The 23,340-nt window shown below is 48.3% G+C and overlaps 2 protein-coding genes across 7 annotated transcripts; both read right to left on the bottom strand.

Moving 5' to 3' along the window:
* Nucleotides 1-5,510: 5,510 nt before the first annotated feature.
* On the bottom strand, nt 5,511-9,822 carry LOC125551762 (pentatricopeptide repeat-containing protein At5g65560-like). Of its 6 annotated transcripts, XM_048715107.1 has the most exons (4): nt 6,921-9,822; nt 6,556-6,602; nt 6,297-6,375; nt 5,511-5,904 (listed from the first exon to the last, which is right to left on the bottom strand). In XM_048715107.1, exon 1 carries the CDS (start codon nt 9,711-9,713, stop codon nt 7,209-7,211), a length of 2,505 nt encoding a protein of 834 aa, XP_048571064.1. In that variant the 5' UTR covers nt 9,714-9,822; the 3' UTR covers nt 5,511-5,904; nt 6,297-6,375; nt 6,556-6,602; nt 6,921-7,208. The 6 variants fall into 6 exon arrangements, with proteins under 6 accessions (XP_048571064.1, XP_048571049.1, XP_048571061.1 ...); XM_048715092.1 differs by having other exon boundaries at nt 6,297-6,602; XM_048715104.1 differs by lacking the exon at nt 6,297-6,375.
* An 856-nt stretch (nt 9,823-10,678) lies between these two features.
* Nucleotides 10,679-11,368, bottom strand: LOC125532772. The gene is made up of 2 exons (XM_048696693.1): nt 11,346-11,368; nt 10,679-11,051 (listed from the first exon to the last, which is right to left on the bottom strand). Exons 1-2 carry the CDS (start codon nt 11,366-11,368, stop codon nt 10,679-10,681), a joined length of 396 nt encoding a protein of 131 aa, XP_048552650.1.
* Nucleotides 11,369-23,340: the final 11,972 nt, after the last annotated feature.

Here is a 23,340-nt window from a genome sequence, read left to right as displayed (position 1 = left end):
AGACCCATCCGTTAGCATAGCATATGATCGTTCAGTTTATTGCTATTGCTTTCTTAATGTCGTATACATATTCCTTCGACCATGAGATTATGCAACTCCCGGATACCGAAGGGATACCTTGTGTGTTATAAAACATCACAATATAACTGGGTGATCATAAAGATGCTCTACAGGTATCTCCAAAGGTGTATGTTGAGTTGGCATGGATCGAGATTGGGATTTGTCACTCCGTGTATCAGAGAGGTATCTCTAGGCCCTCACGGTAATATAGCATCACAAGAAGCTTGCAAACAAAGTGACTAAGGAGTTAGTTACGAGATGATGTATTACAGAATGAGTAAAGAGACTTGCCGGTAACGATGTTGAACTTGGTATGAAGATACTGACGATCGAATCTCGGGTAAGTAACATACCGCCAGACAAAGGGAATTACGTATGTTGTCATAAAGGTTCGACCGATAAAAGATCTTCATAGAATATGTAGGAACCAATATGGGCGTCCAGGTCCCGCTATTGGTAATTGAATGGAGAAGCGTCTCGGTCATGCCTACATCATTCTCGAACCCGTAGAGTCTGCAGGCTTAACTTTCATTGACAATATAGTATTATGAGTTATGTATGTTGATGACCGAATATTGTTCGGGGTCCTGGATGAGATCACGGACATGACGAAGAGCTCCGGAATAGTCCGGAGGTAAAGATTAGTATGTGGGATAATAGTGTTTGGTCTCCGAAAGGGTTCCGAAATTCAATGCAAGGGGTTTCAGATGTTTCCCGAAATGTTTTGGTGCGAGAACACTTTATTTGGGCCAAGGGGTAAAGCCCACGGGTTTTTTAGGAAGGTGCAAAAGGAAGTTTTGCGAAGGCCGGGGGCCAGACGCCAAAGACCCTGGCGTCTGGTCCTGGAGTCTGAGAAGGACTCTTGCCTTGCGGGCTAAACCGACTTTGAGGAGGCTCTTTCTCCAAGAAACGACCCCAGGGCTCAACATATAAATAGAGGGGCATGGCTAGCACCCGAAACACATTAATATTCACCAAGCCGTGTGTCGGCAACTCCACCCCCTCTAGTTTATCCTTCGTCATAGTTTCTGTTATGCTTGTGAAGCCCTGCGGAGATTGTTCTTCACCACCACCGTCACCACACCGTCGTGTTGCTAGAACTCATCTACTACTTCGCCTCTCTTGGTGGATCGAGAAGGCGATGACATCATCGAGCTGAACGTGTGCTGAACGCGGAGGTGTCGTTTGTTCGGTACTTGATCGTGACAAATCGTGAAGGTGTACGACTACATCAACCGCGTTTATAAACGCTTCCGCTTAGAGATCTACAAGGGTATGTAGATGCTCTCCCCCTATCGTAGCTATACATCTCCATGGATAGATCTTGCGTGTGCGTAGAACTTTTTTGTTTTCCATGCAACGTTCCCATCAATCCCCACTCTCATTGAAAGATTGGGTCGCCATCATAAGACTACCACCTGAAGCAACACGACGGGCAATGAGAACTACGACGACGCCTTCAAGAAGGGAACGAGTTTCGTCGCCGCTGGTCCGTCCGAAGATAGAGCAGGTTTTCACCCCGACCACCATTCACCGCCACCAAACGCCACACCTCGAATACCACGCCGCCCACACGGCCATGGCAACCGGGCAGCACCAAAGCCACGGGCTCTGCACATGAGCCTCGCGGACCCACCACCAAGGCCGCCGCCTCGGCATCCAATACCTGGACACCACCTCACCTAAGATCCGCCGCTACCCCAACCAAAGACACGAGCGGAAAGGACCCGCCTTTCGCACCCCTAGGCTGCCGCAGTGCCGAGACCCAATAGGCCGGCCAAAACTGGTCTCCATCGCCCCGTCCTGCGGCACCGGGCGCGAGATGACCTCGGTTCTGCTGCCGGACGCAAAACAAGGTCAGTCCTACTGCTGGGCGCGAAACGAGCTCGGTCCTACTGCCGGGTGCGAGACAAGTGATGGACCATAGTTGGGGGAGGGCCAACCATCGACGAAGATAGCGGACGAACGACTGAGAAGAAGGATTGAAGGTCGACACATGCGGTACACCGACGGGCCGACGCCAGAGATGTCCATCCGCCGCCGTGAACGACCCAAACCACCGCCATGAGCCACCACCACACCGTGGCAGCCCACATCCATGTCGGGACCCCTAGAGGGAGCCTTGTGCCGCCGTACTGACCTGCACCACTGGAAGAGGCCAGCCCAGCCGCAGACGCCGTCGACCACCCCACCATGGCACGCCCCCGCTCCGGCCACCTCCAGCACCCAAGGACCGCTGAAGACGACCGGACCACGCCGCCTCAGCCCGCGCCGCCCGCGAGAACAGCCAGTCGGAGGAGCAGCCCGCCAGATCTGGATCGGACCACCACAGCCCCGACGCCGCCCACCCTACGCAGGCACACTCCACTAACCCAGCAGCCCCCACGCGCCGCCACCGTCGCCGGGACGACCGTCGTGGTCGCGCCGCCGCGCCCTGCCCAGCGTCGCGCATACATCCAAGCGCCTGCCCGCGCCAATTGGCCCCGCGCGAAGGGAGAAGAAGGTCCGCCGACGCCTGCCAGCAAGCCTTTGCCCGGCGGCGCGCTCCGGGGGAGTGGGGAGGGGGGGGGTGTCCTTGCGGAGGGGGTTTCGGTGGGAGCCTTGTGTTTCTCCACCTTCCCTACCTCTCGGGCACCCCAAGCCCTCCCATATTTTTCCAGATCGAGAGAGAGGCTGAAGGCGACGGCGTGTTGCATGCTGCAGCACAGGGAGCCGGCGCTGGCGATGAGGTGGACGAGGGATGGAGAAGGGAGCCGGCACTGGCTGGGCGGACAGTGGACGGCGGGGTAGCCGGGAGCCAACGCTGGCTGGGCGGACAGTGGAGGGCGGAGTAGCCGGGAGCCGGGGAGAAGCGCCGGCACAGTCGAGGCGGCTGGAGCCATGGACAAGCACGGTGAAGGATGGCGTGGTGAGGAAGGCCCGGCTGGCTCTACTACTGGAGCTCATGCACGGGTGCGTCCAGGCAGTCGTCCCTTCGTGCTGTTGTTGGCCTTTGTGCTGCCGCCGGAGGTTGCCGTCTTGCCGACCTGTTGTTGTTGCTGCCGTGTATTGCGTGCCTCTGAAGATTGAGGAAAGAAGATATCATTTTTTTTATATGTGCTGCTGTTGTGTGCTACTGTTGAGAAATATTGAAACAGTTTTGGAGCAAATTTATTCACAGATAAGAGACATTGGGCTAAATTTGTTTGCTCTATTGTGTGTGGTTACTGCTATGCATTGTGTGCTCCGGAAGAAGTGAGATATTGAGAAAAGGTGTGGCTAGGTCTCAATAACTCAGACTTAACCAAGTCTTAGCATGTAAAGAAGAAAAAAGAAAAGGTTAAAAAGAAAATTTTCACGGATCTCCATACAAGATCTTATGAATATAGCACAAGTCTCAGTCGACTGAGATTTAACAATCCCGATTGAAACATACAGCTACTGCCATTGATTGTTTTTTATTGATGTTAGCCGATGTAGAGTGATAGAAAACCAACATTTTTTTCTAGAAAAATCGATTTTTTTTAATCTTTTGCAGACTTCGATGGATGAATAGAGATAACTCACGATCCAGTAATAGGAGCCGAGCTTGTTATTAGAGAAGAGTCCATAATTTCTTCCATGCGAATTAGAAAGAAGATTCGAACTGATCTCAGAGTTCTCTTCAATGTCGTTTGAGTTATTATTTGAGAACATGTGAATAAGTTTTGTGCAAGGAAGACGTCACAGTGAAGAGCAGTGAAGAGCGGCACAGCAAAGCGCGTGTATAGATCTAGTATGCTCTTTTATCTCATTTTTTTCACGAATACGCAAGCTGCGTATTTTTGTATTGATAGAGGGAGAAAGTAGCATGAGATTACAACGCATACAGGGCCATGTACGCAGAAGGCATGGTGCACGAGCGTAAGAGCAAACTAGAACAAGGGGTCTGCTCAGCCCTAGGTGTCTAAACTAGCAACTACTCGCCAGGGATGATGTTAAGTAGCCCTTTGGCGCCTGCCTTTGCCCATAGGCGCGCCTCGTCTTTGATGGTGTCGGAGATCAGGGTGAGCGAAGGAGTGGCTCGGTCGAAGATGCACGCGTTACGGTGTTTTCAAAGCCACCACGCCATGAGGATGATGAGGGAGGATAGGCCTTTTCGCACGAGGGCCGACGAGCGGTCGAGGCAGGAGGACCACCAGGTTTGGAAGGGGGTGTCTTCAGTTGGAAGGTCGGCGGCCATGCAAGCCCAGCCGAGGATCTCATGCCAAACCTGACAGGAGAACGAGCAGGCCGCGAGGAGGTGATGCATGGACTCGGGTTCTTGATCACAAAGCGCGCACGTGTCCTCGTACGGCAAGCCGTGATGGGCGAGCCGTTCCGCGTTCCAGCAGCGGTGTTGCATGGCAAGCCAAAGGAAGAACTTGACGCGAAGAGGCGCCCATGGCCGGCAGGTGAGACGCCAGTGAGGATCTTCGCACGTGCCAAAGAAAAGCGCCTTGTAGCAAGAGCTCGCCGAGTACGTGGCGGAAGCTGTCCAGCGCCAGGAGAGCACGTCTGGCGTGGAGGAGAGCGGCGTGTGGCGCACCAGGCGCCAGAGGTCGACGTATTGCACCATGGCCGCCGGGCCAAGTGCGCCTCGAATGTCATGGACCCAGGAGCGTAGGTGAAAGCCGTCGCGCACACTGCGGTCTTTGCGGAGGCGGCGCGGGATGAGTGTGTAGACGAGAGGGGCGATCTCCGCTACGGATCTGCCGTTGATCCAGTGGTCGGTCCAGAAGCAACAAGTGTCGCCCGAGCCAAGCTGACAGCTTGTGGAGGCACGGAAGATGGCGTTCACGTCGGTGTCGTGAGGTACGGAGAGGTGGCTCCATGGCCGCGAGGGGTCCGTGCGCTGGAGCCATAGCCAGCAAACGTGCAGAGACAAGCCCATGCGGTAGATGTCACGGATGCAAGACCGTCGAGGGAGATGGGGCGGGACACCCGCTGCCAGTTGACATGGCATTGGCCTCCGTTGGCCTCCTTGTGGCCCGCCAAAAGGAATCCATGGATGATCCAATTCACCTTCTTGATGGCCGTTTTGTTGAAGGCAATGGCCGTGAGGAAATGCGTGGGGATGGCGCAGAGGACATGCCGCACGAGGGCAAGGCGATCACCTTGAGAGAGCATGGAGGCGTGCCAGGTGGATAACTTGCTGCAGAGCTTGTCGAAGATCGGCTCCAAACTCATCGAGCAGGTCTTGCGGACGGCAATGGGCAGCCCGAGGTAGGTGATGAGGAAGTGTGCCACGGGACACTGCATCTCGGAGGTGATCGGGGCGATGTGATCGTCAATGCACTGGATCGGGGTCGTCAAGCATTTGTTGAAGTTGGTGTGCAGCCCAGAAGCCCTGCCAAAGACATGTAGGAGGGTGTGCACGGCAGCAATGTCATGGCTGTCCGGATGACAGAAAACGACGACGTTGTCCGCGTAAGATATGCTGAAAACCCCCGTCACACAAGGCCTTACTTACAAGGTATTACCTTCGTCCTAAATTCTTGTCTTAGATTTTTCTAGATATGGACATATCTAACATTAAAACATGTCTAGATACATATGCCTTTAGACAAATCTAAGACAAATAATTTGGGACAGAGGGGGTACTTCTCAGCGTTGGCACCATGGAATGCCCATCGTTTTGACGAACAAACAAGCAGCTACTCAAGTCATGCATCTCCTGAATCATCATCAAAGTAATCTCTACAGAAGAGCAATAGAGTGCTTCAGACTGCTAAGGAATGTACTTTCGTTTTCCCTTTTTATCAAGCGGGCAGATGATATCTCCAATTGTGTCCCATTACAATATTGTTTCGCCAACCATTTCCACATTTTGAGCTAACCTGACATCTAAAGCCAACATATGGTAAGTTTCTCCATATAATTTGAGATAAGTTACGATATGGATTAATAGTGACGACACATCTTCAGTGACCCAACACAATCCAATGCCGATAGTTTATGTCAACAGCTAATTGGGTTATTGCACAGAACAATTGATGGTGAATTGAGTATTACAGAAACAGTTGGCATTGGAAAACAGGAATGATCGTGGACCAAGATTTCAAGCGAAGTTTTATCGAAACGAGAGACCAAAAGGATTTTCATGGCACCGAAATAGTTTCATTTTTTGTACTGTGCATGGATCCACATTTAATCAAGTATAACATTTGTCCGATCTCATCTCCGTGGATGATTAACAAGGGGGGACAAAGTTAACCAACAAAGAAACAAGAACATACATTTTTAGCAGTGTTAAGCACCCTTTTGTTGTTTCTGTAGATGATTGGGTAGATACAACAAATGGTAGCTGCTCCTTCCCTGCCCAAATTAAGGGTAAGGGGGGTACTCAGACACAGTGAATGTTAAGACCCAGATAATTGCTGCAATGCAACAAAGGAATCAAGTAGGTATTGCAAAACGACATGCTTCTACAGTCAATGTACCAGAACACTCGGCGCTCCAAAAAAATGCTACTTTGAATGAAGTACATACTTGTACCTTGTTCTGAAGGGAACAAAAGAGTGTTGCTCAAGTCTTCCATACATCTGCATTACAATTTTTACATTTCAACTATGCATTCAGAAGTATTTTCATCAAATAAAACAATTATTTGCAGGAATCAATGTGAAGGACTAAACAGGGTGCTGATCTAGCAATGTGGATTGACAACTGAGTGTGGCAATCTTTAGGAAAGAACAATTATCATAGAGTATTTAGTTTAATACCATAAATTCTACGTCACATATTCGCATGCAACAAACTTCTGAAAGCAGTGATTGCAACATATGATATGAAACACACACACTTCTGACGCTACTAACAGATAAAAAAGAGACAGTAGATGCGATGAGAATATGGGATACCTCCCATCCAGTCCATTCAGCTTGCTGTCACGAGTGCTTCGCCAAATTTGATAGAGTATTGGAATTTGGAAACTCTATCTTCACTCCAGGCAGATGATAAGTGAAAGTTCACTGAACTGTGTAGGTATACCGAATGATGGCAGTATGTAGACTGCACCAATCCTGGACCCAGACCATGACCCAACTCACGTTTATCAACTGATGGTGAGACAACAAGAACCAGATTCCAACAAATTCAAGGCCAGCAGAATTCATCCAAAATTATGCTCCCATGTAACCATGCCGGGGCTAAGCCCAAGACAAAGTAGTTTCTACAACAAGTGAACCGTTTAAACAAGATCTCCATTCAGTTTCCAGCAACAAATGAACTGAAGATGCATATGTCCTAGTGCTAGCAACACACTTTTTATCATCCATCACTGAAAGCATCCCTAAACATGCCCCAGTATGCCCCTTCTCATGTAGGCAATCAATTAAAAGTTTCCAGACAACCTCATCATAGTTGTACCCTAAGCCAAGTATATCACTGAAAATTGATACAGCCATCCCATGATCTCCACTATCACAAAGGCCAGAAAGGAGAAGGCAGCATGACTTTAGCCCTGGCTGAAAGCTCTGATGGGCCATCGATCTAAATTGCTCGCATGCTTCCCTGTACATCTTTAAGTTACAATAGCAACCAAGTAGATAATCAGACATGTCTTCATCCAACAGAACGCTGTTTCCCTGCATTTTTAGCAACAGCCATTCCACCTCCTCCAGTCGACACTGATTACACAATCCCCTCAGCAGTGCCTTGTATGTGCTAATGCCAGGAGCAGCATCAGATTTACACATCTGTTCAAAAAGCTCCTGCAGATTTCTCACATCTACCATCTTCCATACTTTTTCATTATCAAATGCATCACTATCATCCTTGTTACACATATGATTAAGCAATATCGAATATGTTGTACAATTTGGATCAATAGGGACAGAAAGCATCTTCACATGTGCAAAGAAGGCTTTCTCCATCAGGCCAGCATCACTATACGCCTTTATGATAGAGTTATATGTTTCCACATCTGGAGAAACACCTGCTTCATGCATTTCAACAATAGCCACGTCTATATTTTCTTCCTTCCTTGCACCCTCAAACCAGTCTGTACTGATTTTCAGTGTATATGTCTGTTTGTCAGGTTTGCAACCAGAAGATATCATTTGCTCATACATCTTGGCAGCATCTGCATGCTTCTTGTCCCAAAGCATTTGCTTGATCAGAATGTTAAATGTACAAGTTGTTGGTTCTATCCCCTGCTTCTTCATCTTGTCTAGTAAATCTATAGCCCTATCCAATCTTTTCACTTTGCACAGACCATCAATAAGGGCGTTGTAGGTGTGAACATCAGATATACAGTCCTCTGAAGCCATCTTCTCCATCAGCCCAAAAGCAGAATCAATATCACCTACTTGGCAATATCCATGAATCAGTGAATTATATATGACGCTGTGTGCCTTAATACCTTTCTGAGGAAGACAAGAAAAGAGAGAATGAGCCTCCTCCAGTCGACCTTGCTCACAATGAGCATCTATAAAGATGGCATAAGTTTGTCGATCTGGAAGAACGCCATAATCCTCCATCAAATCAAGCAACCGGAAAGCAATCTTCATTTCACCCACGCTACACTGACCAGATATCAGCGAGTTGAATGTAACAGTATCCGGCGACAACCCAGCCCCAACCATTTGTGTCAAGAAGGCCATCGCTTGATGCACTTTACCACCGCAACAGAATCCATGGATCACCACATTAAAAATTTGGACATTTGGGTTGACCCCATTCTTCTTCATCAACTGCAAAACATCAAGAGCAGCCTTCATATCACCAACCTTACAATACCCATCAATCAACACATTGTAAGTGGCAACTCCAAGAGCAACGCCCTTCACTAAGGCTTCACACAACACCTTGGCACGATGCTCCACTTTTCCATGCTTCCACAGACCATGGACAACTATGGTATATGTCCAGCAATCTGGAGCACGCTGCTGCATCTCCATTTTCTCCAACAACTTGGTCACATCATCGAACCTCCCCTCCTGACAAAGTCCGCCAATCAAGGCATTATAAGTCACGACGTTTGGCACCACACCCTTATCGACCATCTCACCCAACAAAGCCTCGGCGTCCCCGACACGCCTAGCCTTGCAGAGCCCATCGAGCAGCACAGTGTATGTGTGCACGCCGGGTTTGCACCAGCCCCTCGACATTTTAGCAAACACCCTACAGGCATCGTCAATGCGCCCCACGGCACACAGGCCCTGGATCAGGATAGTGTAGGAGTGTCTGTCGTAGTAGGCACCCCAACGGCGTGGCATCTGCACGAACAAACCGCACGCAGCTGTGAGGAGGCCGGCCCTGCAGAGGCCGAGCATGAGGCAGTTGTAGGTGAAGGTGTCCGGCGCGAACCCCGCCTCGTGCATCCGAGCCAGAGCGGCCCTGGCGTCGGCGAGGAGAGCGAGCTTGCAGTGCGCGCTGATGAGCGTGTTGTAGGTACAGCGATCGGGAGGCGCACCGGACTTTAGCATGGCGCCGAAGGAGGCCAGGAGGTGCGCGAGGCGCGGCGCCTCACTGCCCCTGGAAGAATATGCGATGAGGGCGGCATTGTGGGATCGGACGTCGGAGGGGTCGAGGCGAGGGGGGTCCAGGTCGGGAGGGGATGGAACGGCCGCCGCTGCGGCAGAGGTGGAGAAGCGGAGGGCGTCGATGGACTCCGCCACCGCCACCGCCGGCGGCGGCGAGAGGCGGCGCATAATTGGTGGGAGTTTAGTGATGGGAAGCGAACGATCGGATCTGGGGACGAATCAGGGGAAGATGCTGGCTGAATTGGTGCGAGATGATAGTTCCGTCTCTCCCTGGTTCACCCAGGCAAACCTGGCCAAATGGGCCGGCCCGGCCCGGCACGGCATGGCCTGGGTTAAACGGGCCAGGCACGGCATGGCCCGGGCAGGCACGCTAAGTACTCGGGCTGTGCCGGGCCAGCACGCGTGCTGGCCTCCCAGGCCCAGGCACGGCTCATGGCTAAACGTGCTGGCACGTAGGTCCGATTGGCACGTTTACGTGCGAGGAGGCAGGGCGCACAGCGCTGGCACGTCGTTCGCGCATGCTAGCTGTCTCGTGCGAAGGCATGCATGCACGCCTGCAAGACTGTAAGGCTCACTGCTACGTAGTAGTAGCACACTAGCGCATGATTTTTTAAAAATTTCACTAGCACACGCATAGCAGTAGGCAGTAGCACATTAGTTTATTACTTTCAACGCTCGCTAGTCGGCCCACTTCAGTCGAGTCGATCCATGGAACAAGGCGCCTCCCCCCCCCCCCCCCCCCCCCCCCCCCCCCCCCCCCCCCCCCCCCCCCAGTAGGCAGTAGCACAAATCAACAATAGCTCGATTGGTTTTTTAGACGACCCCCGCTGTCGCGCTAGTTGTGCCGTGCGGGGCTGGCCCGTTTGGCCAGGTATGCACCCAGGACGTGTTTGGTTGCTTTCACTGCTCCCCTCTTAGTCAGGCTGAGCACGGCCCGAGTAAGCAAAAATAGGGTCAAAAACATAGATGACTAGTTGATTGGTTGTCTGTATTGGGGTTTTGTCATTAAGATGCAATTTTTACTCGGCATTTGATTGCATACATGCATATGATTATCAGCGTTAACAACAAAACTTAACAGTCATCGGGTTAGGCTTGACATTTCGTCAAACACTCTGAGCATGTCGGAACTTTCACTGCCCATCGTGCCCACCATCAGCTCCCGGTGACCGTGGACGCGCCCGACTCGCTGTCGTGGCCGTGGCTGCGCCCGGCTCGTTGCCGGTGAGGAGGCGCATCATGTGCTGGTGCGCGGGCGGGCCATGGAACCACCACTCGAGGTCCGACGCGAGGAGGGAGTGGACGGTGGCGTGGTCGCGGTTGTTGAGTGCCTTGTAGATGTGGAGCACGAGGAACTTGTTGCGCTGCTCCTCAGTCCCGTGCCCGCGCATGGAGGCGAACCCGCCCTCCAGCTGATCCAGGTTAGCCAGCTCCTCCCGAGGTTTTCGGCCGCTCCTCCTGTCGGAGACGAAGAAGAAGACGGCGACGGCGGCGGTTTGATATCGACTACTTGATGCTCGTGGTCCGCTCTACGAGGTGCTGGATCCGCTCCCCTGCTCCCATGGCGGACGGGATCGCACTGGAGTAGAGGGAGAAAGAGGGGATTGAGGATTAGGGAGGGTGAGAGGGATTAACTCGAGACACACGTCTCCAGAGAGCCACCCACGTGCGCCTCGAAGCATCGCCCGGGTCTGGCTCTGGGGAAACTGCTGATTCGGCCGTTCCCAATGGGCCAGGCCTAGGGGTGCTTTAAGAACCGTGCTATGCGGGCTCAACAGTGTGTGCGATGAACCAAACAACCGAGGTCCAAAAAGATGCTGCATCGTGTGGCCCTGGTTGGGCTCGATGCTGGCAACCAAACTCACCCCGAGAGGTGCAGGCTGAACGGGATTCTCTGACTTTGTAAATATTGCCAAACACGTTGTGGGTGGCTGACGCCAACAAATTCCTATCTTTTCTGAGCGAAAAGCAATTCATAACCTTTTTTGAAGCGAAGACATGCATGTAGTTGTACTTAGGGCTTATTAGGGTATCTCGGTTCTGGCCTGGGCCTTCTTGGGCTTCGGTATTTGCCCCACTTTACAAGCCTCGTATCCTTAAAAAGGGTTACTTTGCGTGATGGTTGTTCCAATGGCAAGTGGCCTCAACCCCACCCGTCAATCTCGGGGGAAAGGGAGGGGCAAATTATCAAAATGAAAAGTAAAGTGTGGGTTAAGATTCAATTTCTTACTTTGATAGTGAGACGTAGTGGACGATCCAATGCTTTCTTCACGGACGGGTGAACAATATGATGGATGCAACTGCGTCTGGTACTTGAATGTTATTTTTTAGGGTGTGGCACACTTTATTTGAATGAAATGGTTACATCACAAAAGCAAGTTAGCTAAGAGAAAAATTCGAGGATCTCCATCCCAATAAATTACATAGTTCGAACCATACTAGTGTGCCACTTTGTTCACCTTCCTTGGGCAATGTGCAAAAGATATCGAGCTCACTAAGGGCAATCTCAAAGCACTCAACGAGAACAGCAAACTAGGGTTCCAAATCTCTGTTTCCCTGTTGCAAGCTTGTATGATTTCGAGACAATCTGATTCAAATGTGGCCATTGAACGGCCAAGACGATCCAGCATCAGTAATCCATCTCTTGTCGCCATTATCTCCGCAGTCTAGAACATGATCGATTAAGGTGGTTGAACCTGTCGTCGCCTCACCCAGATGATTACAAAGAACATTTGTTTTAGCTCACTGTAACGCCCTCGATGCGGCTATATCTCCCACGTGTTGAAGCACGACTTAGAGGCATAACCGCATTGAAAGCAATGTCGCAAGTGAGGTAATCATCACACAACCCATGTAATACATAAGGGAAAGAGATACATAGTTGTCTTACAATCGCCACTTCACACAATTACATGAATAAAGCATTACATCATCCAAATACAATCAAGGTCCGACTATGGAACCAAAATAAAAGAAGAACCCCAAATGCAACAAGGTCCCCGATCGACCCCAACTGGGCTCCACTACTGATCAACTAGAACGAAACACCACAAAGGACAAGATCTTCAACGAGCTCCTCCTGAGCTTGGTTGCGTCAACTGCACGGTCTCATCGGCACCTGCAAGCTGGTTTTTGGAAGTATCTGTGTGCCACAGGGACTCAGCAATCTCGCACCCTCGCGATCAAAACTATTTAAGCTTATGGGTAAGGTAAAAGGTATGAGGTGGAGCTGCAGCAAGCGACTAGCATATATGGTGGCTAACATACGCAAATGAGAGCGAGACGAGAAGGCAAAGCACGGTCGATAAAAGTATGATCAAGAAGTGATCCTAGAACAACCTACATCAAGCATAACTCCAACACCGTGTTCACTTCCCGGACTCCGCCGAAAAGAGACCATCACGGTTACACACGCAGTTGATTCATTTTAATTAAGTTAAGGTTCAAGTTATCTACAACCGGACATTAACAAATTCCCATCTACCCATAACCGCGGGCACGGCTTTCGAAAGTTCAAATCCCTGCAAGGGTGTCCCAACTTAGCCCATGACAAGCTCTCACGGTCAACGAAGGAATAGACCTCCTCCCGAGACATTCCGATCAGGCTCGGTATCCCGGTTCTACAAGACATCCTCGACAATGGTAAAACAAGTCCAGCAAGACCACCCGCTGTGCCGACAAATCCCGATAGGAGCTGCATATATCTCGTTCTCAGGGCACACCGGATAAGCTAAGCGTACAGGAGCCGACGTAACCCAAGTTGCCAAGGGATGGCCCTGCACGGTGCTCTGGGTTGGACCAACACTCAGAGGAGCACTGGCCCGGAGGGGTTAAAATAAGATGACCCTTGGGCTGGCCTAACCCAAGGGAAAAAGAGGCTAGGTGGCAAATGGTAAAACCAAGGTTGGGCCTTGCTGGAGGAGTTTTATTCAAAGCGAACTGTCAAGGGGTTCCCATTATAACCCAACCGCGTAAGGAACGCAAAATCCGGGAACATAACACCGATATGACGGAAACTAGGTCGGCAAGAGTGGAACAAAACACCAGGCATAAGGCCGAGCCTTCCACCCTTTACCAAGTATATATATGCATTAATTAAATAAGATATATCGTGATATCCCAACAAAATATCCATGTTCCAATATGGAACAAGCTTCAATCTTCACCTGCAACTAACAATGCTATAAAAGGGGCTGAGCAAAGCGGTAACATAGCCAAACAACGGTTTGCTAGGACATGGTGGGTTAGAGGCTTGGTTTAACAATATGGGAGGCATGATAAACAAGTGGTCGGTATCGCAGCATAGGCATAGCAAAAGAGCAAGCAACTAGCAAGCAAAGATAGAAGTGATTTCGAGGGTATGGTCATCTTGCCTGAAATCCCGCAAGGAAGAAGAACGAGTCCAGGAAGAAGACAAACGGATGTAGATGAACGGGTCCTCACAAACACGACGTTACCGGAACCAACCCGAAGAAGCAAACACCAGAAAAGAAGCACACAACATAGTAAACAGCCAATACATGAACATGGTATGATATGCGGGATGTGATGCGGGATGCAAAATGCAAGATATGACAGGAAATGCATGAACCTGGCCTCAACTTGGAAAACCAAGTGTGCCACTGGAAAGATGAGATGAAATCGCTTGAAAACGATATAAAGAACGCCGGAATCGGAGTTACGGTTTGGAAATGGCAAGCGATTCAAAAATGACACCGGTCTGCGATTTACAGCAAGTAGGCATCTAAATGCAATGAAATGAACATGCTACAGCAACCAAACATGACAACAAAATACATGGCAGGGATGCATTCAAGATGCTTAACAAAAGTCTAGCACTGAGCTACGGCCAATTCATCCATTAACAGGTTCAAACAAGCATGGCAAAAATGCATATGGCAAACAGATCTCAGACAGTGAAATTAACACTTGTCTGGAATTTCAGATCAGGTAGCCCTCTTCGGAGCAACAAAACTACATGTTACAGGATCTGAACATGGCAAATTAAAGCATGGAATGGAGCTACTCAAAGAGCTTAACAAAAGTCCCTTAGTGACCTTGAGCCAAAAGGGATCAGAAAATACAATTGCAAGCATGTGAACATGGCAAAAACATAATCAGTTTTCATACTTAGTGAAAACTGGCACATGCTGAAATATAACTCAAGTAGGCATGTTTACGAGCTCGATGCACTCACTACGGTGCAAAGTCATGGCAAGACAAGCATACACCCATCAAGAAGGCACAAAATGCAATCTAGACATCGCAAGAATAATAGCATAGCATGCATGGATCAACTACAACATCACCGGCAAAATTGCAAACAAGTTGACAATCTGCCCAGATTCACAAAGTAGCAAAAGTAGAGCTCGATTGACTCAAGCTAGGGTGCTCCATAATTGCAAACAAAGACATGGATGGATAGAGCACTACAATGTTAACAGAACATCTTTACTGATCATCCTCAAAAGAGGCACGGATCACTAGGAAACAACATGAACATATGGCATCATGAGATAAACAGCTCCAGGACTTAGTGAAATCACTAAGTCCCTGAAAACAGAATTAGCAAGTGCACCACTTTGCAGGCTTGCACAAGTCACTACACACATCCTAAAAATACATGGGTTGCACCTCTGGAGAGATGACAAAACCCTTAACAAAACACATGTAGAGCATTAGGGCATAGCATGCACACATTAATCATGGCAAAAATGACAAAAAGCTAAACGGAGTAGCAGATCTGACAATTATCTCAAGTAGCCCTCTTCTAACAGCCTTTCGGGCATCAAGATGAGCTCAAATGAAAATGATGCAATGGAATGAAATGATGTACTCTCTGAGACGAACATTTTTATATGCTATATGCATGAATCGAAGCTACGGATGCAAAGTTACAGCACGATGAACATGGGCACATGGATCTGTGATTTGGGGACTTAGACGAATTTTACCTCCGCGAAAAGTCAACGCGGGACGGAGCGGTTCTGGGACGGAGCGGTGCGGATCCGAGACGGGTGTGTTTGGTTGGGCTCCCGATGGATCTCGTCCAGGCGGGGCGGATTTGGCCGGGACGGACTCCGGCGAGCGGCGCGGCGATTCCGGCGAGGGGGCGGAGCACCCGCGGGGCATGGCGGCGGCCGGGGCCGGAGCAGGGCGGCGCGGCGCGCCCTTGGCAGTGGCGGTGCGGCGATGGAGGCGGCGCACGGCGGCCTAGGCGGCGGGGCGGTGCCGGCGAGAGGGCGGAGGCGGCGAAGGCGCATGGCGGCGGTGGCAGCTGCGCGGTGGCGGTGGTGACGGACCTGCGAGGCGGCGGGGCAGGGAGGCAGGCAGCGGCGGCGTTAGTCGGGTGCGGTGGCGCGGGGCGCCCAGGCACGGGGCGGCGCGGTTCGGGCCCCACGGGCCGGATCTGGGCCGCGCGGCCCGTGGCGGCGGAGGAGAGAGGAGGCGGTGAGGTGGCGGCGTCGGATAGGCTGGCGGCGGCGATGAGGTGATGTGGCACGCTGCCATTGGGCGGAAGGAGGTGGCCGGCGAGATGGACGCGTCCGCCGGCGGGCGGACATGTCCGGCGGCGCGGAGGGAGTTGGATCTAGGGTTGGACTGCGCGAAAATTTCGGAGGAGAGCACATATTTATAGGTAGAGGGAGCTAGGAGAGTCCAAATGAGGTGCGGTTTTCGGCCACGCGATCGTGATCGAACGACCGAGATGATGGAAGAGGTTTAGGTGGGTTTTGGGCCAAATGGGAGGGGTGTTGGGCTGCAACACACACGAGGCCTTTTCGGTCCCTCGGTTAACCGTTGGAGTATCAAACGAAGTCCAAATGATACGAAACTTGACAGGCGGTCTACCGGTAGTAAACCAAGGCCGCTTGGCAAGTCTCGGTCCAATCCGGAAATGTTTAATCCCCACACACGAAAGAAAGCTAGAAATGACCACCAGAGGAGAACGAAGCGCCAGAATGCAAAACGGACAACGGGGAAAATGCTCGGATGGAATTTGGAGTAGGCTTGGACCATTTTTCCTTCCTGGTTTGAATTGAGCTCATTGAAGATTTGATGCTATTACATGTATTGCTAGAGTGGTTCTCGATGGACTCAAAACACATCCCCATTCACTGTGTCTCTTCATTACCACCAGATATGTCTAGCCCCCACTGAAATGATTTCTTGAAATCCTAAAGATTCCAGCATTGGAGATTGATGCTACTAATCCCTAGGAAGGTATTAAAGAATCACACTACCCGATCTATCCACATTAAACGCTTGCTCGATCGCGTCCTTCAGGCTGAAAGCCTTCCACACCTCTCGTGACCATTTACATGTGAACATTAGATGTCGAACATCTTCCGCACCACCCTTAGACATTGAGCAAAGACCACAATATATAACGATTTGCAGGTACATACATTCGTAGTATAATTCCATGAAGAGCCTTCCATCCGAAGATTTTTATTTTGCACGACACACGCAACTTACACAAAATTTCCCAAGCGGGGTTACTGCTCAAGGGGTTGACATCATCTCTTCTAAACCTATTAGCAAATTGATGCTCCCATTCAACATGAAACAATGTGGCTTCGTTTTATGCCAAGCTACAAAGTCCTCAACCAACTATGCACTGAGGAAACATAGTTTCATTGGTCGGAATTTTGTGTTATGCATAGCTTCATCCCGCCGGTGTGCCATTGGGTTGTAAGTTCATCAATTGTTTAGAGAATACATAGTCCTTTGCTCATCAACACATTCCTTGAAGGGCTTCCAGGAACCCAATGATCTTCCCACAAGTTAATTTCACTAGTTGATCGTGCATCGTTAGGCTAACACACGATCACAAATGGTCAGGCCGCATCCGTTTGGGACTAAACGGACACAAACCACAGCCCAACATGCGGAAGCAAACGAAAAAATGTTCATTTTTCGTTTGCTTTCGACCTATTGACGGCTTAAATTTGGGTCACGTTTGCATCAAAGCGGACATGCACGCACACGCGGGACGCGTGCCCTTGTCCTTCTCTGGCCCGCTGATGTCGCTTGATGAAAGCACAAGTGCTCCCTAGGTGGTTTTGATAATTGATGACAACATATCTCTTGTTGGACTAACACCTCTATCTAGCATGTTTCAGATAAGTTCAACAATGGAGTGGCATGGCATGGATGTGAAAGTGGAACCCTCAAGATGCTAAGGACAATGGATTGGCTCAAGCTCAAAAGCTCAAGACTCTTCATTTTATATTTTAGTGATCCAAGATCACATTGAGTCCATAGGAAAAGCCAATACTATTAAGGAGGGATGAGGTGTTGCTTAATGAGCCTCTTGCTTCATGTGCTTGATGATATGCTCCAAAATCCTCAACTACTTTCCCATATCCACATATTACCTAAACTCCAAGCCAAACTCGGTCCTACCGATTTTTCCTATCCGGCGCCACCGAGTTTCACTTGTCATTAGACACTGCCAAACCCTAGCAACTCGGTTCTACCGATAAGGATCTCGGTCTCACCGAGATGGGATTGCAAACTCTCTGTTACCTATTGTAATATTCTCGGTCCCACCGAGATATGCAATCGGTCCCACCGAGATTGCAATGTAAACTCAGTGTTTCCCCTTTGTAACTTTTCGGTCTCACCGAGTTCCACTCGGTCCCACCGAAAGAGCAAATCGGTCCCACCGAGTTTGCCTGACCAACTCTCTGGTTAGCTAATTACCAAACTCGGTCTCACTGAGTTTGCGTAATCGGTCTCACCGAGATTACGTTATGCCCAAACCCTAACCGAATCGGTCCTACCGAGTTGCATGTCAGTCCCACCGAAATTCCTAACGCTCACTAGGTTTACATTTTCGGTCCGACCGAGTTTTATGATTCGGTCCCACCGAGATTGGAAAACTGTGTAACGGTTGGATTTTGTGTGGAGGCTATATATACCCCTCCACCTCTTTCTCATTCGAAGAGAGAGCCAACAGAACACACACATCATTCCAACTCATTTGTTCTGAGAGAGAACCACCTACTCATGTGTTGAGATCAAGACATTCCATTCCTACCATATGAATCTTGATCTCTAGCCTTCCCAAGTTGCTTTCCACTCAAATATTCTTTCCACCAAATCCAAATCCTACGAGAGAGAGTTGAGTGTTGGGGAGACTATCATTTGAAGCACAAGAGCAAGGAGTTCATTACCTACACACCATTTGTTACTTCTTGGAGAGTGGTGTCTCCTAGATTGGCTAGGTGTCACTTGGGAGCCTCCGACAAGATTGTGGAGTGAACCAAGGAGTTTGTAAGGGCAAGGAGATCGCCTACTTCGTGAAGATCTACCGCTAGTGAGGCAAGTCCTTCGTGGGCGATGGCCATGGTGGGATAGACAAGGTTGCTACTTCGTGGACCCTTTGTGGGTGGTTGCTTCTTCATGGACCCTTCGTGGGTGGAGCCCTTCGTGGACTCACGCAACCGTTGCCCTTGGGTGGAGCCCTGTGTGGACTCGCGCAACCGTTACCCTTCGTGGGTTGAAGTCTCATCAACGTGGATGTAGGATAGCACCACCTATCCGAACCCACGGGAAAAACATCCGTGTCTCCAATTGCGTTTGAAATCTCCAAACCCTTCCCTTTACATTCTTGCAAGTTGCATGCTTTACATTCCGCTGCTCATATACTCTTTGCATGCTTGCTTGATATGTATTGTGCATGTTGAATTTGTGCCTAAACTCCACTTAAACCGAAAGATTAAAAATTGCAACTTTAGCACTAAGTGTCTAATCACCCCCCTCTAGACACATCTACTTCTAGATCCTACAAGTGGTATCAGAGCTTTGGTCTCCATTGCCTTGGTTTAATCACCATTGGAGGAAGATGGATGTGTCTACTTTATGGAGTCTTAGACATAGAGTGCCCATTTTTGATGGAAAGTATTTTCATGAGTGGAAAAATGAGATGCTTTTAATCTTCAATCAATATCATTTGAACAAGTATATTGCTAGCCCTTGTGCACCCCATATTGATCCCTTGCATCCTACCCTAGATGAAGATATTGACATGATTCGCAATCTTAGAACTATTGAGCTCATCATTAGAGGATTGCCCAAAAATCTGATTGCTTGTTTGCCTACTCAAGATTGTGCCTATACTATATGGAAATTTCTTGAGGAACAATTTCCAAATCATTCCTTGAAAACTTTGGATGAAGTTCTCCATAAATCTATTGCCTTGAGTAAGATGAACTCTAGTGATCCTAGTTTTGGTAAATGTCTTCATGAACTTGCAAATCTTAAGCATGCTAAAGGAGATGTTGGAATCATTAATGATATCATACTCAAAGCTATAAGAATTCATAAAAGTAACCATTTTGATCATTTATCTAATGAATTACCCTCTCTAGGAAATGATGAGTCACAAGATCATGACGGACCTGAATATTATGATGATGATGATAGTGACTCCGATCTTGATAATGCAATGAGACATTTTGGTCTTATGGCAAATCTTCGGGGATATGAATCAGGAGGAAAGGAATGGGTTCTTGATAGTGGATGCACTGATCATATGACCGGAGATGAAGAGATGTTCCGTGAGCTTGCTGAAAACAATGGCCCTCGAAAATATGTCACCTTTGGTGATAATTCAAAGGGTAAAGTGGTTGGCCTTGGTAAGGTGGCCATCTCACATGATAGTTCCATTCAAAATGTCATGCTCGTTGAATCTCTTGGCTATAACTTACTTTCTGTATCTAGACTTGCTGATTTCGGGTTGAACGTCCTATTTACTGAGGTAGATTACCAAGTATTTCATAGAGACAATCATAAAATGGTCTTTACGGGTATGCGTAGAGGTGATCTTTACATCGTCGATTTCTCTAAAAAGGCACAACCTAAAACTTGCTTTGTTGCTAAATCCTCAAAAGGCTGGTTGTGGCATAGACGACTAGGTCACGTTGGCATGAGAAACCTTGACAAGCTTATTAAAGGAAATCATATCCTTGGAGTTAACGATGTCATATTTGATAAGGATAGACTTTGCAGTGCTTGTCAAGCAGGTAAACAGGTTGGAGGAAGACATCTTGTGAAAAACATCATGACCACAAGGAGGCCACTCGAGCTGCTTCACATGGATCTTTTTGGCCCCAATGCCTACAAGAGTCTCGGTGGAAATTCCTTTGGTCTAGTTATAGTTGATGATTTTTCAAGATTTACGTGGGTGTTTTTCCTCAATGACAAATCGCAGGTCCAGAAGATCTTCAGAAACTTCGCCAGGAAAGCTCAAAATCAGTTTGATGTGAAGATCAAGAAGGTTCGAAGTGACAATGGAACGGAGTTCAAGAACGCAAATGTGGACACCTTTCTTGACGAAGAAGGGATTTCACACGAGTTCTCGGCTACATACACACCTCAACAAAATGGAGTTGTTGAGAGGAAGAACCGGACGCTCATCGAAATGGCAAGGACAATGCTTGATGAATACAAGACACCAAAGCACTTTTGGGCAGAAGCGGTTGAGACAGCTTGTCACGCAACAAATCGCTTATATCTTCACAAGCTACTCGGCAAGACGGCATACGAGCTCCTCACCGGTAACAAGCCTCAAGTTGGATACTTTTGAGTATTCGGCTCAAAGTGCTACATTCTTGATAAGCATCGTCGTTCAAAGTTTGCTCCTAAATCTCATGAAGGTTTTCTACTTGGTTATGGCTCAAACTCTCACACTTACCGTGTCTACAACAATTTCACCCGAAAGGTTGAAGAGACAGTAGATGTGAAGTTTGATGAATCTAATGGCTCGCAAGTAGAGCAATTGCCAATTGATGTAGGAGACAAAGACCCTTCAGAAGCAATTCAAGATTTGCCCATTGGCAAAATTCGTCCAACGGAGGTGAAGGAGAGTACTTCATCCGTCCAAGTGGAAGCTTCTACTTCACAACAAGGTGAACCCAGAATTGACACGGAAGCATTCACAAGTGGACCACACCAAGATGAAGAAAACGAGGAAGTACGTCAAGATGAACATCAACAACCTCCTTCTCCACCACGACAAGAGAACGACGACGTCAACAATGAAGAAGGCCAAGAAGAAGAACAAGATGAAGAAGATGCTCAACAAAGACCCAAGCAAAAGCTCTCACGAGTTCGAGCAAGAATTGCCAAAGATCATCCCGTCGAGCAAATTCTCAATGATATACAAACCGGGAGAATCACTCGCTCAAAAACTCGTTTAGCTAACTTTTGTGAAAACTACTCATTCATCTCTAGCATTGAACCAATGAAGGTTGAAGAAGCATTGGAAGATCCGGATTGGATAAACGCTATGCATGAAGAGCTACATAACTTTGAGAGGAACCAAGTTTGGACATTGGTTGAGAAGCCCGACAACAACCACAACATCATTGGTACCAAATGGGTGTTTCGCAACAAGCAAGATGAAGATGGACAAGTGGTCCGCAACAAAGCACGTCTCGTCGCCCAAGGATACACACAAGTCGAAGGTATGGACTATGGTGAGATGTACGCTCCCGTTGCTAGACTTGAGTCCATTCGCATCTTACTTGCCTATGCTAATCACCATAATATCACATTGTACCAAATGGACATTAAAAGTGCTTTTCTAAATGGAGAAATAGAGGAGGAAGTTTATGTCAAACAACCTCCTGGCTTTGTCAATCCTAAGAAACCTAATCATGTTTACAAACTTCACAAAGCTCTTTATGGTCTTAAACAAGCTCCTAGAGCATGGTATAAATGCTTGACCAAGTTCCTTACTACAAGTGGTTTTGAAATTGGTAAAATTGATTCTACTCTTTTTACTAAAAGGGTTAATGGAGAACTATTTGTATGCCAAATTTATGTTGATGACATCATATTTGGTTCAACTAACCCTCTCTTTAGTGAAAAGTTTGGAAAGCTAATGTCAGAGAAGTTTGAGATGTCTATGATGAGTGAACTCAAATTCTTTCTCGGGTTGCAAATCAAGCAAACTAAGGAAGGTACATTTGTCTCTCAAACAAAGTACACCAAGGACTTATTCAAGAAGTTCAATATGCAAGAGTGCAAAGGTATGTCTACACCCATGCCTACTAGTGGACATAATGATTTGACCAAAGATGGTGAACCCGTTGATCAAAAGGTTTACCGCTCTATGATTGGTTCATTGTTATACCTATGTGCTTCACGTCCCGATATTATGCTAAGTGTGTGCATGTGTTCTCGATATCAAGCTGCTCCTAAAGATTGTCATCTTAAGGCTGTGAAAAGGATAGTGAGATATTTAATCCATACACCAAATTTTGGCATTTGGTATCCTAAGAGGTCTTCTTTTGATCTTGTTGGCTATTCTGACTCAGATTATGCCGGAGACAAGGTTGATAGAAAGTCCACTTCGGGTACTTGTCAATTTCTTGGTAGATCTCTTGTGTCTTGGTCTTCCAAGAAACAAAACTCGGTATCCTTATCCACCGCCGAAGCGGAATACATTGCCGCTGGTTCATGTTGTGCTCAATTACTTTGGATGACCCAAACTCTTAAAGATTATGGGATTTGTGTGAAACATGTTCCACTGCTTTGTGACAATGAAAGTGCTATCAAAATTGGTCATAACCCTGTACAACATTCTCGAACTAAGCATATTGAAGTTCGTCATCATTTCATTCGAGATCATGTTGCTAAGGGTGACATCAATCTTAAGCATGTTCGCACCGATAAGCAATTAGCGGATATATTCACTAAACCGCTTGATGAGAAAGTGTTTTGCAGGTTGAGAGGAGAATTGAACATCATTGATGCCTCGAACTTGGAGTAGAGACTCCATTGG

This window comes from Triticum urartu, chromosome 1, assembly GCF_003073215.2.
Source record: "Triticum urartu cultivar G1812 chromosome 1, Tu2.1, whole genome shotgun sequence".
Lineage (NCBI taxonomy): Eukaryota > Viridiplantae > Streptophyta > Magnoliopsida > Poales > Poaceae > Triticum > Triticum urartu.
The sequence above is the reverse complement of the archived record's forward strand: the minus strand, read 5'-3'. Positions and strand labels throughout refer to the sequence as shown.

Coding starts and splice junctions, on each gene's coding strand:
- LOC125551762 (XM_048715092.1), bottom strand. CDS start 9,713: ATGCGCCGCCTCTCGCCGCCGCCGGCGGTGGCGGTGGCGGAGTCCATC.
- LOC125532772 (XM_048696693.1), bottom strand. CDS start 11,368: ATGCAGCATCTTTTTGGACCTCG. Junction 11,052..11,345: donor CAGCATCTTTTTGGACCTCG/GTTGTTTGGTTC, acceptor AGCATCAAGTAG/TCGATATCAAACCGCCGCCG.